This window comes from Zea mays, chromosome 3, assembly GCF_902167145.1.
Source record: "Zea mays cultivar B73 chromosome 3, Zm-B73-REFERENCE-NAM-5.0, whole genome shotgun sequence".
NCBI lineage: Eukaryota > Viridiplantae > Streptophyta > Magnoliopsida > Poales > Poaceae > Zea > Zea mays.
This window is the reverse complement of record NC_050098.1, coordinates 209,963,325-209,982,403: the sequence shown is the minus strand read 5'-3', so window position 1 is coordinate 209,982,403 and position 19,079 is coordinate 209,963,325. Positions and strand designations below refer to the sequence as shown.

The following is a 19,079-nucleotide window of genomic DNA, read 5'->3' as shown; positions in this document are numbered from 1 at the left end:
GCCTCTAATAAAACCTTGCAACCACTTCCAAATCTGAAAACTTTGTAAATGTGTGGCTTGTTGTAAACTACTTTTGGATGTCATCTATGTTGCCTAGAGGTAAAGAAACTAGTATGCACCACGCTACACTGAACTTATTAGACTCATCTCTATTAGTCCATACCCCCTTTATAGTATGGTCAAAAGAAAAATAAAATTTCTAAACTACTCTTAAGTGTCTCTCAGTTCCTTTTTTTTGACGATGTTCGAGTTGGGCAAACGGTAACGTCAAGTGTCACGCCGGCGGGATGAAGTACTTGCGCTACTTCATACACCGGAGTAAAAACATAGTCCATTTTCTGTTTTATGTGGTAAATATATAGTTGCCACGATAAAGCTAGTAATAAACGAAGATGTGGCCACTATATCTATGGCAAATAGTTAAAAAAACGCAGTTCCTATAGACACATAGCAAAACAAAAACAAAAACTATATATCTAGGAAAAAAACAAAATAAGTTATTATTTTAAATAGATGGAACAGAAAATGTGAAGAGTGACATTCCTGCTCCTACGTCGTACATCCGTTTCCATCTCCCGTTCATACACCGGAGTTACATGGATAGGTCCGTGAGTCCGTCCAATTTTATAAGCGCACGTCACGTCTCCATGTGCGACCATGGACGGGAACACGTGAGGAGTTAGGCGGGTGGTCACTCTTCTTCCCTCGCTCGTCGCAAGCTATTACTCTTCTTTCTAGCTACATACTATATACAGGTTAAACGTACCGGTGTGCGGTGCTCATGTGGTAACAAAACGCTAGCCAGCTAACGCTAGACGATGCCAGGCGACTCTGCTCTGTGTTGTCTGTCCGGAATTGCCTTTTGCATGGTGATGCCGCGTCACCTATAGCTTGCATTGCACACAGGTACTCTGCAGCCGAGAGCTACGTACGTAAAAGGTTCATCGTGGATCGTCTTGCTTGTGCTCGCTGAGCATGCAGAACCTACAAGACGACGTTTTTTTTTTTGCGTTGTACTTTGATCGGCTGATCGCTCACGCAACCACAGTAATCACCACTCTCAGTAGTACATCCGTGGCAACTCAGGGCTTGTTTCGAAGCACTCGCTTTATAAGAAATTGGTTTATAAAAATTGAGATGGTTCCAAATATATCAGTTTATATCCTATTTTATAGAAAATGGATTTCCACATTCTTAAAAACCACCAAGCTAGCCTTTCCCCTAGCTACACAGCCAATTTATGAAAACTGAGATATATGGTTCTAAACACAATTAACTAGTTTTTTAAATAAACAAGTTTCTATTGAAATTAGACCCACTAGTTTGTGGCCCAATTCAATAAGGAAGTCAAGGTGGTGCGTAGAGACGGCATGGGGCTTCAGTACCATATTGCTCATCTAGGTAATAGATAACCAACTTATATGTGAGAGTATTGCCTACTCCTCACATGATACAAATAAAGGGCTATGGAGGCTGCCACACACGCGCGCCACGTTATTTATCGTGTCATGACGTGCTCTAAACGACAGTTTAATTTTTGTATTTTGTTTATTTGGTTATCAAATACCACAACTAGACTGCTACGCGTCAACCGGGAGTAATGGACGTGCACGATTACGTGCGAGATCTCCGGATGGTTGCACATGGAGAGATTCCAGGGGATGGTTCCTAAAATTTAGCATATCGAATCAAGAAGGTTGCGACAACCCCTCTGTAAAGGGCAGATGTCCTTTAGTGGGAGGACGGACGCGAATAGCAACCGACTCGTCCTCTTCTTCTCATCTCTCTGTGTCGCTGTTTCTCTGCCATGCCTTCTCTTCGTCTGCCATGCATCAGATCAAGAGAGAGCGGTGTCTTCGAACCAACGCCGGCGTTTTGACGGCCTGCACGGGTGCCGTCGAATCAGGTTTCTAGGAAGTGCTTTGCGCACGTCTGCTCGCGGTCCTCACCATCACTCGTGGAAGTCATTGTAAGTGAATCTGTATTTCCAGTTTATTGCGATGACGGTCTTATGGTTAGATATGTTGTTGATTTTTCTTTTATGCATTAATCTTGTTGAGTTAGTTAAGATTTGTTATGTTATAATGTCATGGATACTATCTGCCAGTAGATCTAGGTTTTATGTTTTATACCGCATTATCAAATTAATCTTAGGCCCTGTTAATTTTCCAACAATTTTTAGAAACTATAGATAGAAACTGAATTTTTAAAAACTAGTTTGCTTTTAAATAGGGCCTTAAGGATGGTGAGGAGGATGAGACAAGCGACGCATGGCATCAGCTGACAGCTATCACTATCAGGCCAAGAACCGAAAAAACAAGCATGCATGATTGCTTTTGGTGTCCCAATAATGTCTACCCCGACCCTCCTGGACAGGTGGTATAGCAAAATGAGGTCGCTTCACCACCTAAAGATAGCCCACGTGCACGTTGCAAATCCGCTGTCTGTCTGTCAATGAATCTGCGTCGTCCCCCCTGTGCGACGACACATTTATCAGACATGGCGCTTGACATGCATGCATCTCGATCTGCATGCACTGCACTGGGCTTCTGCACTGCACCCGATCCGTTTCTGCATATGGAATGCGTGGGACTTTCCTCAAGAAACCATCTAAACCCATATCCAGGTACAGTACAGTACAGATGCACGTCTGGACATGGACACATGGAACGGTAAAAAATGTCTGCTGAGTGCTGACGCCAGAGTTTTTATTTTATTTTATTTTAGGGCCGCTAACGCCAATTGTCGTTGACCACCAGCGGCACAACGCAGTCATCAGTCATCACTCGTCAGCTTCTAGAGAGCGTTGAAACTTGTCGTACTCGTCCCTGTTCATCAGCATTCAGCAGCAGGCTAAACAAAGCCTAGATAAACGAAGCACGTACGGTTGAACAAGGAAAGCAGAGTACAACCGTCTCGTTGAATACGTCCACCAACTCTAAAATTTGGACATGTTGCCCCCAGATCCAACACTGTAAAGAAACGGAGCGAAATGTATGTCAAATGGTGGAACAACATTGACGGTTACGTTAAATAGTCAGGTACATCATAGGCTATAGCTAGGGCATCGATAGGTTCAATACCATCAGTCCTTAATTACGACATTACCCATCAAAGTTGAACACCTTTTTTTTTTTCTCTCCGAGCATCAACAACGAGATTGACAATCCATGAGTTAATGCCATCTCCACAGCGTCAACGACGAGATTGGCAATCCATGAGTTATTGCTTATATATGCACATAAGCTCCAAAATTCGACTTCCAATGCAATATGATAGCAAAAACTCGATTTGGGGATTCTTTTTAATCACACCATGAAATTCGATCCTACGGCGTCGAACTCAGAACATGAGGAGTGCTAATCGGACCATCTAACCAACTCAGTTATAGACCCATTCGCAATGCAAATATAATACTATACTAGCTAGTTGCCTATGCTTTGCTACGATTTTTATATATCATATAAATAGGTAGTAAGATATTTATTCAAATATAATTATTGTTTATTTCTAAACACTATGTTACGTGTGGTCTAATGATTAACCCTAAATTTCCGGAACTGTGAGTGTAGGTTCGAGTGCAAGCTCTACATTTTTTTGCGCGGTGTGGTAGCTGCGTGGGTAGGGTTGGGTGCTGAGTAGGCGCAATAGCTAGCTCTGTGGACGCTAGGATCCACAGGACAGTAGTTGAGAGAGGGGCGGGAGAACCAGTCAAATAGCGTGGGCGGATCTAGAGTGTCAGCGTGTCCACATGTCAGTAGCTGAGAGAGGGACGGGAGAACAAGTCGGGGCGCGTGGGGCGGGCCTAAAGTGTCAGCGTGGAGGGTGAAGCTGTGGTAGCACAAGGTGTCCTCATTAGGTTCTTAATAGAGTTGTATAGATGAATAGGTTTTGAGATATTTATTTAAATATAATTATTGTTTATTTATAAACACTAAAGTATGTGTGGTTTGATGGTTACCCCAAATGTTTGGAGCAAAGGGGTGTGGGTTCAAGTTCTCGCTTTGTATTATTTCTGCACGGTGTGGTAGCGCGGAGGGTGAAGTTGTGGTATCACCAGGTGTTCACATTAGATTTTTAATAGATAGATTAGTATAGATATAGATAAACATACATGCAGAGTCTCAATATACTTCAATGGTAGCCAAATTTTCATACATGATTCTAATAATGACTATAACAAACAATTCTACTATTCGGAGTAATTCTAGGATATTCCTTCTTTTAAGGCATTCATAATTTTTTTTCTCGAAACTTAAGGCATATATTACATGAATCATCTCATGTGCATATAAGTTTACTACATGTAAACAAGTAACAAGGTGCAAAATTAGTTTAAAACATTCTTAGAAGCATCCTAGCTTTTCCCCCTATCTAGTCACGGTACATATTGATTTTCAGAATTATTACCGGACATTCATTCATTCTGAAAAAACATGATGCTAGAGAAACAATTATGAGACTCTCTAAGCTGACAAGTCACATGATTTAAAGTGTCCATATACCTTATACCATGTTTCTAGAGTAATCACGCATTCAAAATTTTTATTCTTGTAATTACATTGTATACAATTCATAATGGAGTTGCACTAGCATAATAACATCAAAATTGCAGATTTACTATTGTCTACAATATCTTATACATGCATGTATAAGAATATATAGTAAATATGCATAAACATAAGGCGTATGGTTAGTTAATTAGTAATCTACTATAAAAACAAATATCTCATGGGTTACGTTCGAAAATATTATAATTCTCGTGAAGTACATGATTGACTCTACAAGAGTACAATTTCAATTTACTAATTACAGACTGATTCCAACCTATGTTCTCTTATAGTTCTATTAAGACATACTTGTTCCTTTTTCTATCCTTGTTAAATCATACTTAGCCAAACTTTACTTGTGCATGGTTTGATCTAAAGTGGACACGAAGGCACATGATTCAACTTGAGGAGAACGAAAAGTACGAATCTAGGCATGATCGACAACCACTATTGGAGGCTGGATCGAAGGAAACGTGAAGTGTTGGGGTGCAACAATAATGTATACACCATCTATGTGCATGGACAATACTAGGAGCATGCAAACAGCTAAGGAGCCGTTCGGTTGTCTAGGAATTGTGACCTGAAATCATTCCGAACCGAATTACTTCTTTAATTTATATAAGTTTTAATCAACTAGAAAAATTCCGGAGCCATTCCCGGAGAAACAAGCAAATTACGGTTATTTGCTTAGCTGTAATAAGTCAAGATAGATACAAGTGAAACATAGTTTAGTTTATGGAACCACAGTCATGTGCTCCTGTGCTCATGCAAGAGTGTAGCATGACAGACTTGGTGGCATTCATGCATGTGACCAGGTAGAGACTGCTGTGCTCCTTTTTTTGTTTCTTATTAACCCTAGATTCAACTCTTGTAGATGAGTTATTATATATACAAGATTCGTATGATAAGCAAATAAATATGTGTTGAGAGATTCAACTTCTCAATGGTTGAGAGATTCGATGCTAGAAATATCCCAAAAAGCACCTAAAACCTTCTCCTATAGAATAGTCGAGTGCACTCCAAAGTTGTCTAAGCCTCCAAACCACACAAAACGAGCTTTTTACTAGATTGTTTTCATGCTCACTCTGGTGTACACACAAGAGAGATTCAATACATTCAAAATCTATTTCTCGTGTCAGTCAGAGCAGTATTCATCATCCAAATGTGACCCATCTGGTGCACACCAGAACATAGTGCATGCGCACTAAAAAACAGAGCTAACAATCATCCACTATGCCTACTCTCTTGTAGCAACTCCAGTGTCACCACATGACAATTTTGGTGCACTAAAAATATCTCTCCGAGTTTCATTCGAAAACCTTTTCGACCATGCTAACTCCAAACTATTGTCCAATGTGACAACAACTCCTTTAACATTCTAATTGCTCCTTTACACACCACTCAATCTAAATGTAATGCTAGTTAGATCTCACTTAGTGGCATTATATAATCATTTAGCTCACAAAAGCTTCTCGTGATAGTATGTATACCTATCATAGACCTAGTCAAGCACTTTTCAACTCAACCATAGACCGATGAAATGAAATATACCCTCCAAATTTACCTTTGCCTTGTGTATCCTATTTCATCTCCATCATTGGTAATGCTACACAACCATACAACCTCCATCTTCACCAAATGATGAGCAATGATCATTTCTCGTATCGTGAAGCTCTTTTGTCACCCTCCATCAAACCACTTGATAATCAACACACATCAGCATCTTGCTTGATCTTACATAAATGATATGATCCACTTCATTCTTATGAACTTATTGGTCCATTGATCACAGCTTCGCTTGCTCTTCACCATTGTATCCGGTCCATCGGCGTCACACCCTTTACTCTAGCTTGACCACCCCGACGGTCCATTCGCAACTAAACCTATGACTTGGCCTTTACACTAGCAATCTAGTCCTTCGTAGCCAAACTATACCTCTTGATCTTCTCCATCTTGCCATATGAGAGTATGTCATGTCTTGTATCTAATATGCTCCTTCAACTCACCAGTTAAACATTTACAATATGCTCAATCCACCTCTCTGTCTTGACTATATGAGTTAGAGGTTATTTGAATGTACTATAGCTAAATTTTTAGTCCCTCTATTTTATTTTAGTCTCTAAATTGCTAAATATGGAAACTAAAACTAGTTTCGATATTTGGCAATTAAGAGACTAAAATGAAATAAAATAGCGGGACTAATTAGTCCCTAGAAACCAAGCACCTTTTTAGCTAGCTAATAAATAACTAGCTAACTCTTAGCTAATTTGCTAAAAGTAGCTAGCTAGACTGTATGGATGTCTTCAGCTAATTTTAATAATTAACTATTAGGTATAGTGAGTTCAAACATAGCCTTACACCAATAAATCTACAGACTAATTAAATGTAGTACTTGTGCATCTCACATCAGATACATTAGTTCATCTAAAATTATCGCTAAATTACTAAAATCAAACTATAGCGCCTTTTCAAAATTAAGCATATCATGTGTCTCGGCGCAGTTACATCGATCATATCTAGAGTTCGTAGAAAATATAATACGTGCAAATACCATGTGTCTAGTAATTAAAGCGGGGTTATGCTTAAGTTTTGAAACCCTAGTGTCCTTGTCTTGATCAGCAACGTAGAAAATACGTGCAAATACCAAATGATTAAACAAAACCTTGGTCCGGAATCTTTTCCATTCTTTTTTTATATCATTTCTGTCAAGGAGGGCGAGAACCATGGAGCACAAAGACCCGATGCCGTCCAGCCGTCTGCGACTTTAGTCACGTCACGGTTTGTCTTGTATATCCTTGTCTCTCGCTTCTAATTGGCTCACGATTGAGAAGAGGTCGATGTTCCAGCAACGCCTGCCTAGGGCTTACGTATTAGTGGTGTAATTTATTTATTCACCAGCTCGTGCAGGTACGGGGGAGCAATTTTGTGTGATCTTTTTGTTTATGCAAAACAAACCCCCCCAAAGCCCGGTATTTTATTAGTACTTTGCTAGCGTAACTAGCTTGACATCAAGATTGCTGGTAGTGATGGCCGATGCGTAAGCAAGTAATCGATGGGTGGATGTTTGTTTCTTTCCTTCTCGACAATCATCTATTGTGGTCAAAGGAGGCAGTTCAAATCAAGGCGAAAAAAAAACGGTCCCAGTGTCCGGTCATACACACAGGCTCAATATCTCGAATGCAATAATGATGCCATAGATATCATGAAGCTAGCTATCTATATGTTTACTATCCCTCCCGGCTTTTGGCGAAAGAGGAAGCTAGTACTACATGGATCTCACGTGAAGCAACAGTGCAATGAGACGCCCCAGGGCGAATTAGTACCGCGATTCCCTGTAGATTCGTACGCGACTAATTGATGGCCTTTTGTTTGTTTCCTCTGATAAGGTGTTGTGGTCAAGGAAGCAGTTCAAATCAAAGGGGTAAAAAGATGATTCGAGGCTAGAGACCCTAGACACACTGGTGCGTTTCGCCTGGATAGCAGCGGCTTCCAGGCAGCAGGTAGCAGCGAGCTCTGCTCTCCCTGCCGCAAAACGTTTTACTAGAGTTGGTAATAGTGTGTTTGGTTTGAGGAGTGAAGTGATCCATCTTCTTCTCACTCCTCACTTTTTTATTTGGTTTGTGGAATAGAATGGGTTGATCCATCACCACCATATTCCTTATAAGCTAATAATTAGTATATACATGAGGAGTGGGTTGATTCCACCAAAATTGATAGAATGAACTTATGATGCATCATCTCATGAAGCATAGAGTGACTCCACAAACCAAACACACCATAAATGATCGTAGTTGTTCGCACGTCTACTCACGCATCTTCCTAGATGCAAACCGCCTTTTTTTTTCTGGAAAAAGAATAAAAAAAAGATTGCTTAGAGCTAAATAAACTTGTAGTACGTACGGCCCCTGAGAAAACTAGCTGGTCAATGCCACTGCTGACGAAACATCATATACCTCTTGTGGTTGCGACTTGCGACATGAGATGAGACATTCGGTTGAATATTAATGCAACCCACGTGAGGCTATTATGTTAGTTAGGCGTGTGACTCAACAGAGATAGATGGAGACATACTTACTGTCTTAAAATAGTTAACATTCTGGCCTTTGAGAAATCAACTGTTTTTTTTATCTTTGACTAAATATATAAAAGACAACATTATTATTTATAGTAGCATTAGATCCTTAAATAAATATCTTTTTATGATGAATTTATTTAGGGATATAAGTCGTTCCAAACTTCAATGCTCTTAAAAGCAGCACTGCTTCAGCTGCCGTTTTCTCCCCTCACATTTTACTTTTTTTTGTACGGAATGAAGTTGTTTGGAGTTATTAGGTGATCTCACCTTTTTTTTTTATGTTATAGAATTGCGTGGAGCTGTCAGGTGACCTGACTTTTTTATGGAGTAGAGCTTCGTAGAACATGGCTAAAAAACGTAGAGCCGAGGAGCCATACACCCCATAAAGCCCATGTGCGGCCGCTGGAACATCACCAAAGTCGTTTGTAATTCAGACAGCCTTGCTACAGCGATATATATATTGTGCATCACGTCCAGCTCCCTGCCAAAAGAAGAGGCTCCTAAAACAAGTTCTCAGTCTGAATCTTCAAGCTTTTTGATGGCATCCTCTATCGCAGGTGCAGCATTGCAAAATGCTTCCCACTGCTCCATTGTCATACTAATACCTGCACTAGGATAAATGTTAGTAGAGAAGAAAATGGTACCAACAATGACACACGAAAAGCAGCACACCACAACATAAAACAAAGAGATCACAGAAATCCAAAACATTGGCACCAGTAAGCACATAAGTTTAGGTAAGCTGATATTAACAAACAAACAGCTGATAAGTCTTAATTCCTTTAGAAACATGCATTATAGCCATGCTAGACACAGAAATATAGAAACTGATGAACACCTACAAAAGTTTGAGCTCGCATAGGAGGTTTCTCAATCCTGGTCCATTAGAATAATAGGAACACGAGGGAGTAACTCATGCGAAACAATAACCAGACTCTGACATCACAAGTAGTATGCCATAAGGGATGACAACTGGTTTATAATTGTTTTGCTCTTGAACACAATGCCACACAGATAAGAGTGAATTAAATTTTCTTTTAGGAAATAGAGAACTGAATCGATTTCACTTGCATTTTCACCAACAGATAACAAAGGAAGAACACAGGTTGTACCATGAAAGAAGAGAGAAATGTCAACTAGTTTTTGAACCGAATATTCTAGAGCAGTTAAATATAATAGTTATTGACTGGCAACTGGCTTGCGAACGAATATTATAGTGTATCCAGGGGTGGATCTAGAATTCTCTCATGCCCCGGGCCAGGACTACTAAATTTTCTTCTCTTCTTTTTGTATTAACTATTTTCAACTAGATCGAATAGCTACTTATATGGAGTTAATTGGATCATACCCGGGGCCACGTACCGGGTGGCCCGGGGTGTAGATCCGCCCCTGTGTGTATCTGATTTGAATACGGTGGAAATGTGCTTTTGCAGATCAGCTCGCCTGCAGAAATGATTTCCTCAGATTTTTCTTTAAACCAAACCAAATTTCTCAGTAGGCAGGAGTGTTTATTCAATGGAAGTAAGCTGAACCTAATGTTGCATTAAAATGATCAAGTTGAACTTATTCACATAACCAACAAAAGCCATTAAACCCCAATACTGACAGTTTTCTTGCACACCAATTGAAACAGTACAGCTAGACACTAGTGGCAAAATAACTTCATAACTGTGGTAAAAACCTTTCGAAGATGCATGCAAATAGAGGACTGACATAGCCTAAAAAGAACTTGGTATGAATAAATCACAGATAACATAACAGAATCAAGGTATTGCTACTGCAGGAGAATGAAATGTACCCTAAACAGTGACAAACCAAAACCAAATTGTGGCAGTGGTTCTATATAATTAAATAAATAAGCCCCCCCCCCCCCCCCCCCCCCCAATGTACACATGGTAGGCACAGTTTTTTTTTCGAAAATCTAAAATAATAGCCACAGGTAAATGGCAGACAGATAACACTGGAAAAACAAGCCCGCGTCATTATCAGTTCTAAGTTCTGGAACAAATTGGTAAATTCAGTTTCAGGAAAACTGAGTCATTCTTTGTTCCATGAGTGTATAAAAGGTTAAAAAGGTGGGGCAATATCTAGCTGACATTGCAGATTAAAGTCCATTCAGGTGGACATCACATCAACATCCGAGCAGTAATCCATGGTGGAGTCACCTTTGGCGGAGGGCATCTCCTTGCCGTCCTTCACGTAGAACTCTCGGATGGACACCAGCGACCTGCCCTTGAACTCCGACAGAGTCACCCTCCTCTTGCTCGACAGCTGCACGCACAAACCCACATCACGCCACAAAACCCTAGCACAACATCCGAATCGATCGAACAAGAGCGAGAGAGAAGGTACGAGAGAAGGAACTCACGCGGCACAGGATAAGGTCCCCTTGGTCGCCGTACTCTCTCTTCCCGCCACCCTTACCTTCATCCTCCTCCTCATCTTCCTTCCGTTCCTTGTCCTTGCTCTCCCTGCCAGCGTCGCCCTCCTCCGCCGCCTTCGCCTCCTCCTGCGAGGAGAGTGAAAGTAGGTATTCATCAACGACGCCGCGGACGAAGAGCTTGCGGTTGGAGACGGAGAGGTCGATGCCGAGGCGGTCAGCGGCGGCGGTGCGTACCTTGTTCTCCGTTACGGACTCCATATCAGACCCTCGCGGGATCTCCAGCACCGTAGCCTCCACCTTCTTCGTAGCCTCGTCCATGCCGACGCCGCCCAACTGCCACAAACGGTTCTGCTCCCTTCGCCGGAGTTGAGAGTCCTGACTCCTGGCTGACGCACCTGGACTCTGCGACGACAACGAGGATTTGGGGGGAACGAGCGCTGTGAATGTTAGGCCGGCCCATCCAATTTGGTTTGTTGGGCTTTCGTGTCGTCTTTTTGGGCTTCTGTTAGCCAGAACTCCACCCAATATAGCATTTTCCCCTTCTTCCTTTTTTCGGTTTTCATCGTTTACTAGTCCTTTTTTCGGTTTTCATTGTTTACTAGGTATGTACCCGCGCGTTGCCACGAGAATTAAAAATTAGTGTAAAACATATAGATACGGGATAACAAACATCACTGTGATATGCAAAATTCGTGTGCCAACAAATCACATTAACACTAATATTATTTTGACGATATAAATATGTAATATCATTATAAATACACTGACTCAAATAGAATGAACTGACTCCAAAGTTGCGCAATAATGTCACCAATACAATCCTGGTATTTATCACCATCGAAGACATCAGTTGTGAAGTAAGAATCGATCTAATCAGTTGATCGCCTCTGTGTCAATTAGAAACGATCAACCGATTAGAAAACATTGGGAGCCATCCTCAATCGCGGCCTCCTCGTAGCCATCCATGATCCATCCCCAGAGCTCGAGCATTCAGCAGATACGATTCCTGCTCATAAGAACAATGTTCTTTGTCGAACCTTTGGGATTAAAGAGGTGATGGATCTGTATGCTAAAGTCATGGTATGATTGCAGAAAACAAACAAAAAGAACGTGAAGAAACTTAGTGAAGATTCAAGGGCTTTGTGTAATTTGCATTAGGAGGGAAAAATGTTCAGCGTCCAAACTACAAGACATAACACATGCCTATTGTAACCTAAGTCATACCAGATAACTGATGTTTCTGAAAGGACAACATAGCCCATCAAGTGCAATGAGCCCATGACCAAGACTAACAACAGTATGAAACATGTTGCGTGCATGACTCGTAGAGGTTCAACATCAAGAGCTCACAGAAAGATGGCAACCAGATGAGTCCCTGTCAATTGCTGCGCAATCTGTCCGTTCACCAGGTTCTCGTCGTACGTGCCCCTCTTAGTCGCATGACTTCCATTTTCCTGTCACACAAAGTGCAAAAAGGCAATGGCACCTGATTAAGGATGAAATTATGCACAGAACAGACATTTCAATTGTAATGAAATAAGATTCACTAAAAGCTGAAGGTTGTGTGAAGATACACATTCAGCTAAAACCACCAACACATGCATGAGCATAAGCTTTGGCACACCTTACCTCATCAGCCATGTCAAAGAAAAACGATGCCACAAAAAGTTTTTTCTGTCCAGCACCACCGCCACCATTCCAAATGCCACCAAAAGAACATTTCAGGTGGGTACATGCTTCATCCACTTTAAGAGATTTCACAACATCATTCTTGCATTTTGAATAACTTGCACCAGAAGGTGAAGCTGAGGCTTCAAATGTTTCAGAGCCATATTTATATTGCCCTACACCCACAAACCCAATACAAGTATGTGCTCTCAGTAAAAGATCAATAGATGAGTTATGTCACAAAGCAGGCCCACAAAGCATGGCATGTAGAAAGTTCAATTGTAAATCCAACAGGGCTCATAATCTCTTATCTGTGTATGTATTTGTTATGTATATATGAGTACAATCATAATCAGCACTATAACAATATCTTAATCATAGACTTAGTTCTTATCTCAAAGAATGATAACAATAGTTAGATATAAAACAAAATGAAGGGAAACATCCACCTGACTTTATTACACAATACGAAATTATCTGTTTGGTGCACAGAATATTGAAGAAACTTAACAAAGTTCAGCGCCGTCATTTTAGTATTAGAAATAAGTGTAAATCAACTTCATTGGCAGGGAGCTGATTCATGACTATAACACACAAAAAGGAAATACATGATAGGAAAAAATAAAGCAGAAATGAACAACCATACCTTGATATCCTTCTAACATACAGTTGTTGTAACCATTGCCATTGCCAGATTTTAAGACCTCTGCTCTAGCAGCAAGCAACCCATAGTGCAAATAGCTGGAAAAAAATCTGTAGTCATAACTCATAATCATGTGGTGTGGTTTCTAATAGACATTAACCAATATGCATACAAAACACTCGTGCATGACTTTACACCCTGAAACAGTACTAAAATACTGGTTATTTAGGTCACATTCTACACATAATTTTCTTAATGAAATGACATGCTACTCTCCTGCGTGGTTCGAGAAAACGAACATTTTACACATAATGGTGTAATATGGCCTTAAGGTTGCTCTGGCATACAGTTTGTGCTAATTCTGTCTTTGTAATTACATAATAATTCCCTTGAGTTACCACTTTCAGAACTACAACACCTGCTTTTTGGTGAAAATATGACCTATGAATTCAAATAGGGAGAAACAAAGGATTTACATGACTGTAACACAACTGGGAGTTTAAATAAATTTTGGAAGGTTGATTTCTATTTGTTAAGCCTTAAGCTTACACATGCAAGGTTAATAAAGAAGAAATTTCAAAACAGCAGTAATCATGCAAAGTTGAATAATTTGTAACACTGCCTATGAACACCAAGATTATATGTGGTTCCTTTTAGGTAGAGTTTCTTCACATATGTGTCTTCCCTGTCAGATGGTTTATTAGTCTTTTCTGCATCCTTCTCTACGATCACACATGCCATTTGGACAGATTCACCACCACGATCAACCACTCCAACTGTGTCTACATAAATCTTTCCCAAATTTCCCAACAGATAATTGATAGTAACCTATAAAGAGAGAAGACTAATACATGTTACTTGTTTCTGGAGTGAAGTCTGAATATAAAAGGAAACACACAGGTGATTTCTAAACACTTCCATACAAACTGTGAATAAATCTTCCTTGGGCATGGGCGCGGGTTTCTCGGCGACGGGCTGGTTTCGGGGGAGGCGGAGGCGGCGGGCGGGCGGGCAAATTGCAGCGGCGGGCGGGGTTCGCGACGGGGTTCGCCATGTTTGCATTGAGACGGCGTCGGGTAGGACGCATGGCCCGGATTGTGCGGGGAGGTGGCTCTCGCGACATGGGAGGACGGAGGCGGGGGCGGTCTACATTAGCATCTTAATAGATAGTATATAGATAATCATGGCCATTGTAGTTTATTTTTACTATTCACCAAAAATTGGATGCTTGTTTAGAGATTTGTTTTGTTGCTAAAATGTCCATAGGTGATGTATGATATTTTCTGATTTTTGCAATAGACTGAATTTCTTAGGTAAAGCGAGCTAGGACATTTGCTTATGATTTTGGTGCTGTCTTGAGCCAGCACAAACTGGTAGAGATGCTGAGGCTAAGGGATATGAATTCATATCACAGAAGAATGTGCCTGATTTAACACCATGCACAACATCTGGTAAGTTATAAACTTCCTTTGTTCATTTAAATTGTCCAATGTGATATCTGATGTAGTTCCTTTTTATTGCCCACGTTAGGACAAACCACTTTTATTGCCATATCATCTTGTTTTGATTCAACATCATTTCTTGTGTGCACTGAATTCATCGCTGCTTCATCTATCTTCCTTGGGGCCTTGCTATTCAATTTCTAATGTTTGAAACCTCCCTGATTTGAGGTGGTCTTTTCCTATTGGTTTTCCTCTTATGACGTTTCCATTAGCTTGGGTAACAGCTAACTCATCTGTGACAGTCCGAGTATGCCTTGGTTATGTTGTCTTAATATCTAAAATGATTAAACCAAGTAATTAATGTTGATGAGTACCTATACCCATCATCAAGCGATTATATTCAGATGGTTAAAGTGCCTAACAACAGTTGATTAACTGATTTAGTGAGCTCTAGTTAGGTAAAGATTGGCTCACCTTTTTTGTTTCTGGAATTGATGGCATTGGGTCAGCGCATCCCATTAGGAAATGGACTTTAGCCATCTCATTATAGTAAGTCTAGAAATCAGTTGGCAGGCCGAATGAGCCAAAAAAAAGAAAAAATTGTGCTCGATGTTCCTGCTACTTACTGGACACTTTGGTCATACAAAATTGATAGCCACTCATTAACCAGATCTGCCATATTATTTACTAATTGTCATACTTTTTTAATTTTTTTTCTTGTTCTTCTTGCTACTTACTGGCCATTTTGCTCATACAAAATTAATAGCCACTCATTAATTAGACCTGCAATACTATACATGATGACTTTGGCAGTCTATACCAGTGCTACAAGTGATGACTTTGGCAGCTTACCATATTATTTAATCCACTTAACTACATCTGCCTAAAGAATACATGCTTCCAGAGTCTCCGGTGGACTAAACATGATATTTAGGGGCTGGGCCACGAAAAGCTTGAAGGCTCAGTGTCGTCATACCGATTAATTTTTCCAAATGCCAAGGTATAGCATCAGACAAGTTGTTGCTGGACAGATCCAAGAACTGGAGGCTGCAGGCTGCTACCAAAAAAACCATGGAAAATATTCTTGCTCACATGGTTTCAGAACAGTGTTACCAGCGCTCGAATCATTTTTCAAACCATGCAAAAAACTGCATGCTCTCGGGCTTCGAATATCTTGAGTATGGCAAACTTGAACCCCACCTAGAGCCTCGTTCCTATCTTGAACTAAATTTTAGGATGGTGATCTTGGTCCAGGGTATGACAGAACTGAATGTTGGCAAGCCAAGGACAGTAATGTGCGCAGGACCATTTTCCTTTTGCATCGAGAATACAAGTAACTTTGGCACTTATACAAAAGGTGGAATTATTACACAGGTGAAAGAACGAAAGATCTTGAAGTTTAAGAGTTTGAGAGATTCGATTAGAGAACCCGGGAATTTCCCTCTAAGTGATTATTCAAAGTTTAAACTGAAGGATGAAGAACTTAAAGAAAGGATGGATGAGCTCTGTAATTGGGCGTCTTATAGGGGTCAAACTCTCACAAGAAAAGGTAAAATGAGTAGTGCAATCGTGTGATTCATCGAAATATAACTTGTTCTCTGACTTCTTTTTTCCCATTTTTCCCAAACTACTTTTTTTTGCTGGATTGAAAGTTATGGCTCCATATTCTGCAAAAAGACGCTCGAGGTTTGCTGAAAGCAGCAATCAGGGATCTAGATCCTGTTGTGTTCCTTGAAAATGAACTTCTGTATGAAATATCTTTCTGTGCTCAATTATATTCTCTATGTTCATGTGTTTTGTCATCCTTCACCTAACCCAATCCATTCTACAATGCCTAAACACGCAATAGAAAAAAACTATCATATTTCCTTATGCAAACATCTGAGTCTGACAGATCAATAGTTACTGCAGCTCTAAACAGTTTAAGCCATCAAACATTATGAACACAAAAGGGAACATAGTGTGATGGCAATAATAGGAAGTAACTGATCCAGTTCATTCGAGTTCATGAACACAAAAGAAAGAGACTAAAAAGAATGCTGATATAAATTCTGATCAGATCCCAAGAAGCAAGAGCTAGCTTTGGATTGTATTATAGTATGATGTATCAGCTTGAATTTACTGAAGAAAAACAATATGCAAAATAAAAAAGAGAAGGTTGAGCAATGGTACCCAAATTACCAAACATTCAACTCTGCTACTGGTACTGACTTGAGAGTTGAGACCTGCAACAACCATTCATTCAAAGCCAAAATATAAAGAGGAAAACACATAGCTGACAGAACATATTGTTGCAAAATAGGAATATCCATATATAGATTACAAACCAACAATCCTCTCTGCCGACTTTCTAATATGCATTAGTTCACTGTGAGCTGCTACACTCTAGCGCAACATACCATCTGGAGATGCATCTGGCACAGTAGCCTCTCCTGTCACAGCTAGTACACCAGATGACACCCCCAGCCTTCCGGCACTAGTGGCAACTCCTTATCCCTTCAGCGCTGCCACCAGGAAACCATAGTGGGCCTCTGCCGACTAGCACTGCAATCATCAGCGCGCAATCACCACGAGTTCAGTAGCACAGGAATCCAATAGAGCACGTGGCCATAGAACGAAGGCAGCGCGCCGCAGCTACGAGGGCAGGCGAACTCACCGCCGTGGTCCTGCCACCATCCGCATTGCACCGAGGCAGCCCTTCGTAGGCGACCCCTTCCACGCGGGCACCGGCACCGGTTCAGCCACGTACACCGCCTCCCCGGTGACCCTGCCGTAGAGGGGCCTCGCGACCGCCATGGGAGGGTCGTCATCGGCGGCGCGGAGGCGAGCGGCGGAGGAGGAGGAGAATGGGAAGGCGGGCGCGAGGGAGGAGGCTGAGGAGCGGCGGAGCGAGGCACGGAGCGCGGAGGAGGCGGAGCGCTTCTTGGCCTGGACGTAGTGCTTCTCGCAGACGGTCTTGTCGGGCATGGAGGGCACGCTGCAGCGCCACTGCTTGCCATCGGAGCGCTTGCCTGCGGGGATGAAGTCGGTTTTTGCTAGATGGGCCTTATAGAACTTAATTGATAGATGGACCTCACACGTTAACCAAATAACGCAGCACACGCAGGCTACCGCGGTGCAAATATATTGTACCATATCGGCTAGCCAAAGGTTGCGGTAGCAACTTATAAACCTTCCTGCTACAGAGGAAGCAGTCAGCTTGTGTAATCAACTCTTGGTATTGTCAAATTGTGTCAAATTTTTGCGCGAAGCGAGCGCGGATGGGGTGGGGTGAGGAGGTTAGTGTGGTGATGGACGATCCAGATTGAACGACAGCGATGGATGATCCAGCTTGAACGAAGGCAGGACGGCAGGCTACCCTTACAACCTTAATAAGTAGTATATGATATGATGGGGCGGGGTGAGGAGGTTAGTGTGGTGATGGACGATCCAGATTGAACGACAGCGAGGCTACCCTTACAACCTTAATAAGTAGTATAGATAGCAAAAGGTACGGACCGGAAGATGTCGTTGTCTTTATAAATTTTTTTGTTCCACTTCCACCGGTATCAGTGTTGAAGGGACTATCATCATTTGTCGAGTTGACAACCATTAATGGCTTGTTTGTTGAATTATGTTATACCCTCCATCGAATTAGTTGTTTTGGGTTTGTCATATGTCAATTATTATCAACTTTAACAGTTTTACCTTATGTTTCATAAGATTTTACAACATAAAAGTGAAGTTACTAGATCTATCATGACTTGAACTACCATAATATACAATTCTCTTAGTTTAAAATAATTCAATCTTATGTATATTGTTGGTCAAAGTTCAAATAGTTTGACTTAGGATAAACACAAAACAACTAAATGTGATTGTTGTTTCTATCTAATTGGTTATTATTGGGGGCCTTCTTTCGAAGTTCATCAAAACACTAAGTTAATAGTTATTTTCTGGTATATTTCTAAGTGTTTCATGCACTCCTATTAAAAGCATCTTCAGATGAATCAGTTACGGACGAAGGTACAAGCTTCGGAACACCTTCATAAAGGGGAAAATGACGAAGTTGGAGAAAGTCGAAGCATGTCACTTCAGGTCCGTTTGACAAGTTAATGGAAGGAAAGGACAACTTTGCCCTAACATGCATGATAGTTTAAATGTATAGGCTTGAGGATGTAAATATAATTTTACCACAACTATAATCTGCGTCTATAAATAGAGGAACAATATCATGCATTTGAACAACTTTCAATCGGGGTGGGGCGGATTGTCCTCGCCTACATAGTTGTCATTCTTCCTTTGTCTTGTAACCTTTACAAAGTTGAAGGTACAACTG

General features: G+C 41.0%; 1 protein-coding gene, 1 long non-coding RNA gene and 1 pseudogene across 4 annotated transcripts; 1 reads left to right on the top strand and 2 right to left on the bottom strand.

Annotated features, from left to right (window-relative positions):
* Window positions 1–1,735: 1,735 nt before the first annotated feature.
* Window positions 1,736–2,895, top strand: LOC103651276 (uncharacterized). The gene is made up of 3 exons (XR_564655.3): window positions 1,736–1,969; window positions 2,233–2,626; window positions 2,728–2,895. It is a non-coding gene; the product is annotated as an uncharacterized lncRNA (long non-coding RNA).
* Window positions 2,896–8,959: 6,064 nt separating this feature from the next.
* On the bottom strand, window positions 8,960–11,467 carry LOC100285609 (RNA polymerase II transcriptional coactivator KELP). 2 transcript variants are annotated; one of them, NM_001367223.1, is made up of 4 exons: window positions 11,243–11,414; window positions 10,994–11,134; window positions 10,791–10,896; window positions 9,039–9,230 (listed from the first exon to the last, which is right to left on the bottom strand). In NM_001367223.1, the coding sequence occupies exons 1-4, from the start codon at window positions 11,324–11,326 to the stop codon at window positions 9,139–9,141; spliced, it is 423 nt and encodes a 140-aa protein (NP_001354152.1). In that variant the 5' UTR covers window positions 11,327–11,414; the 3' UTR covers window positions 9,039–9,138. The 2 variants fall into 2 exon arrangements, with proteins under 2 accessions (XP_008673016.1, NP_001354152.1); XM_008674794.4 differs by having other exon boundaries at window positions 8,960–9,230; window positions 10,994–11,467.
* A 237-nt stretch (window positions 11,468–11,704) lies between these two features.
* LOC103651275 (apyrase pseudogene) lies at window positions 11,705–17,753 on the bottom strand (annotated as a pseudogene). Its single transcript, NR_161173.1, has 7 exons — window positions 17,418–17,753; window positions 17,161–17,305; window positions 16,934–16,986; window positions 13,323–13,417; window positions 12,638–12,852; window positions 12,359–12,462; window positions 11,705–12,014 (listed from the first exon to the last, which is right to left on the bottom strand). The product of NR_161173.1 is annotated as an apyrase pseudogene (transcript).
* Window positions 17,754–19,079: the final 1,326 nt, after the last annotated feature.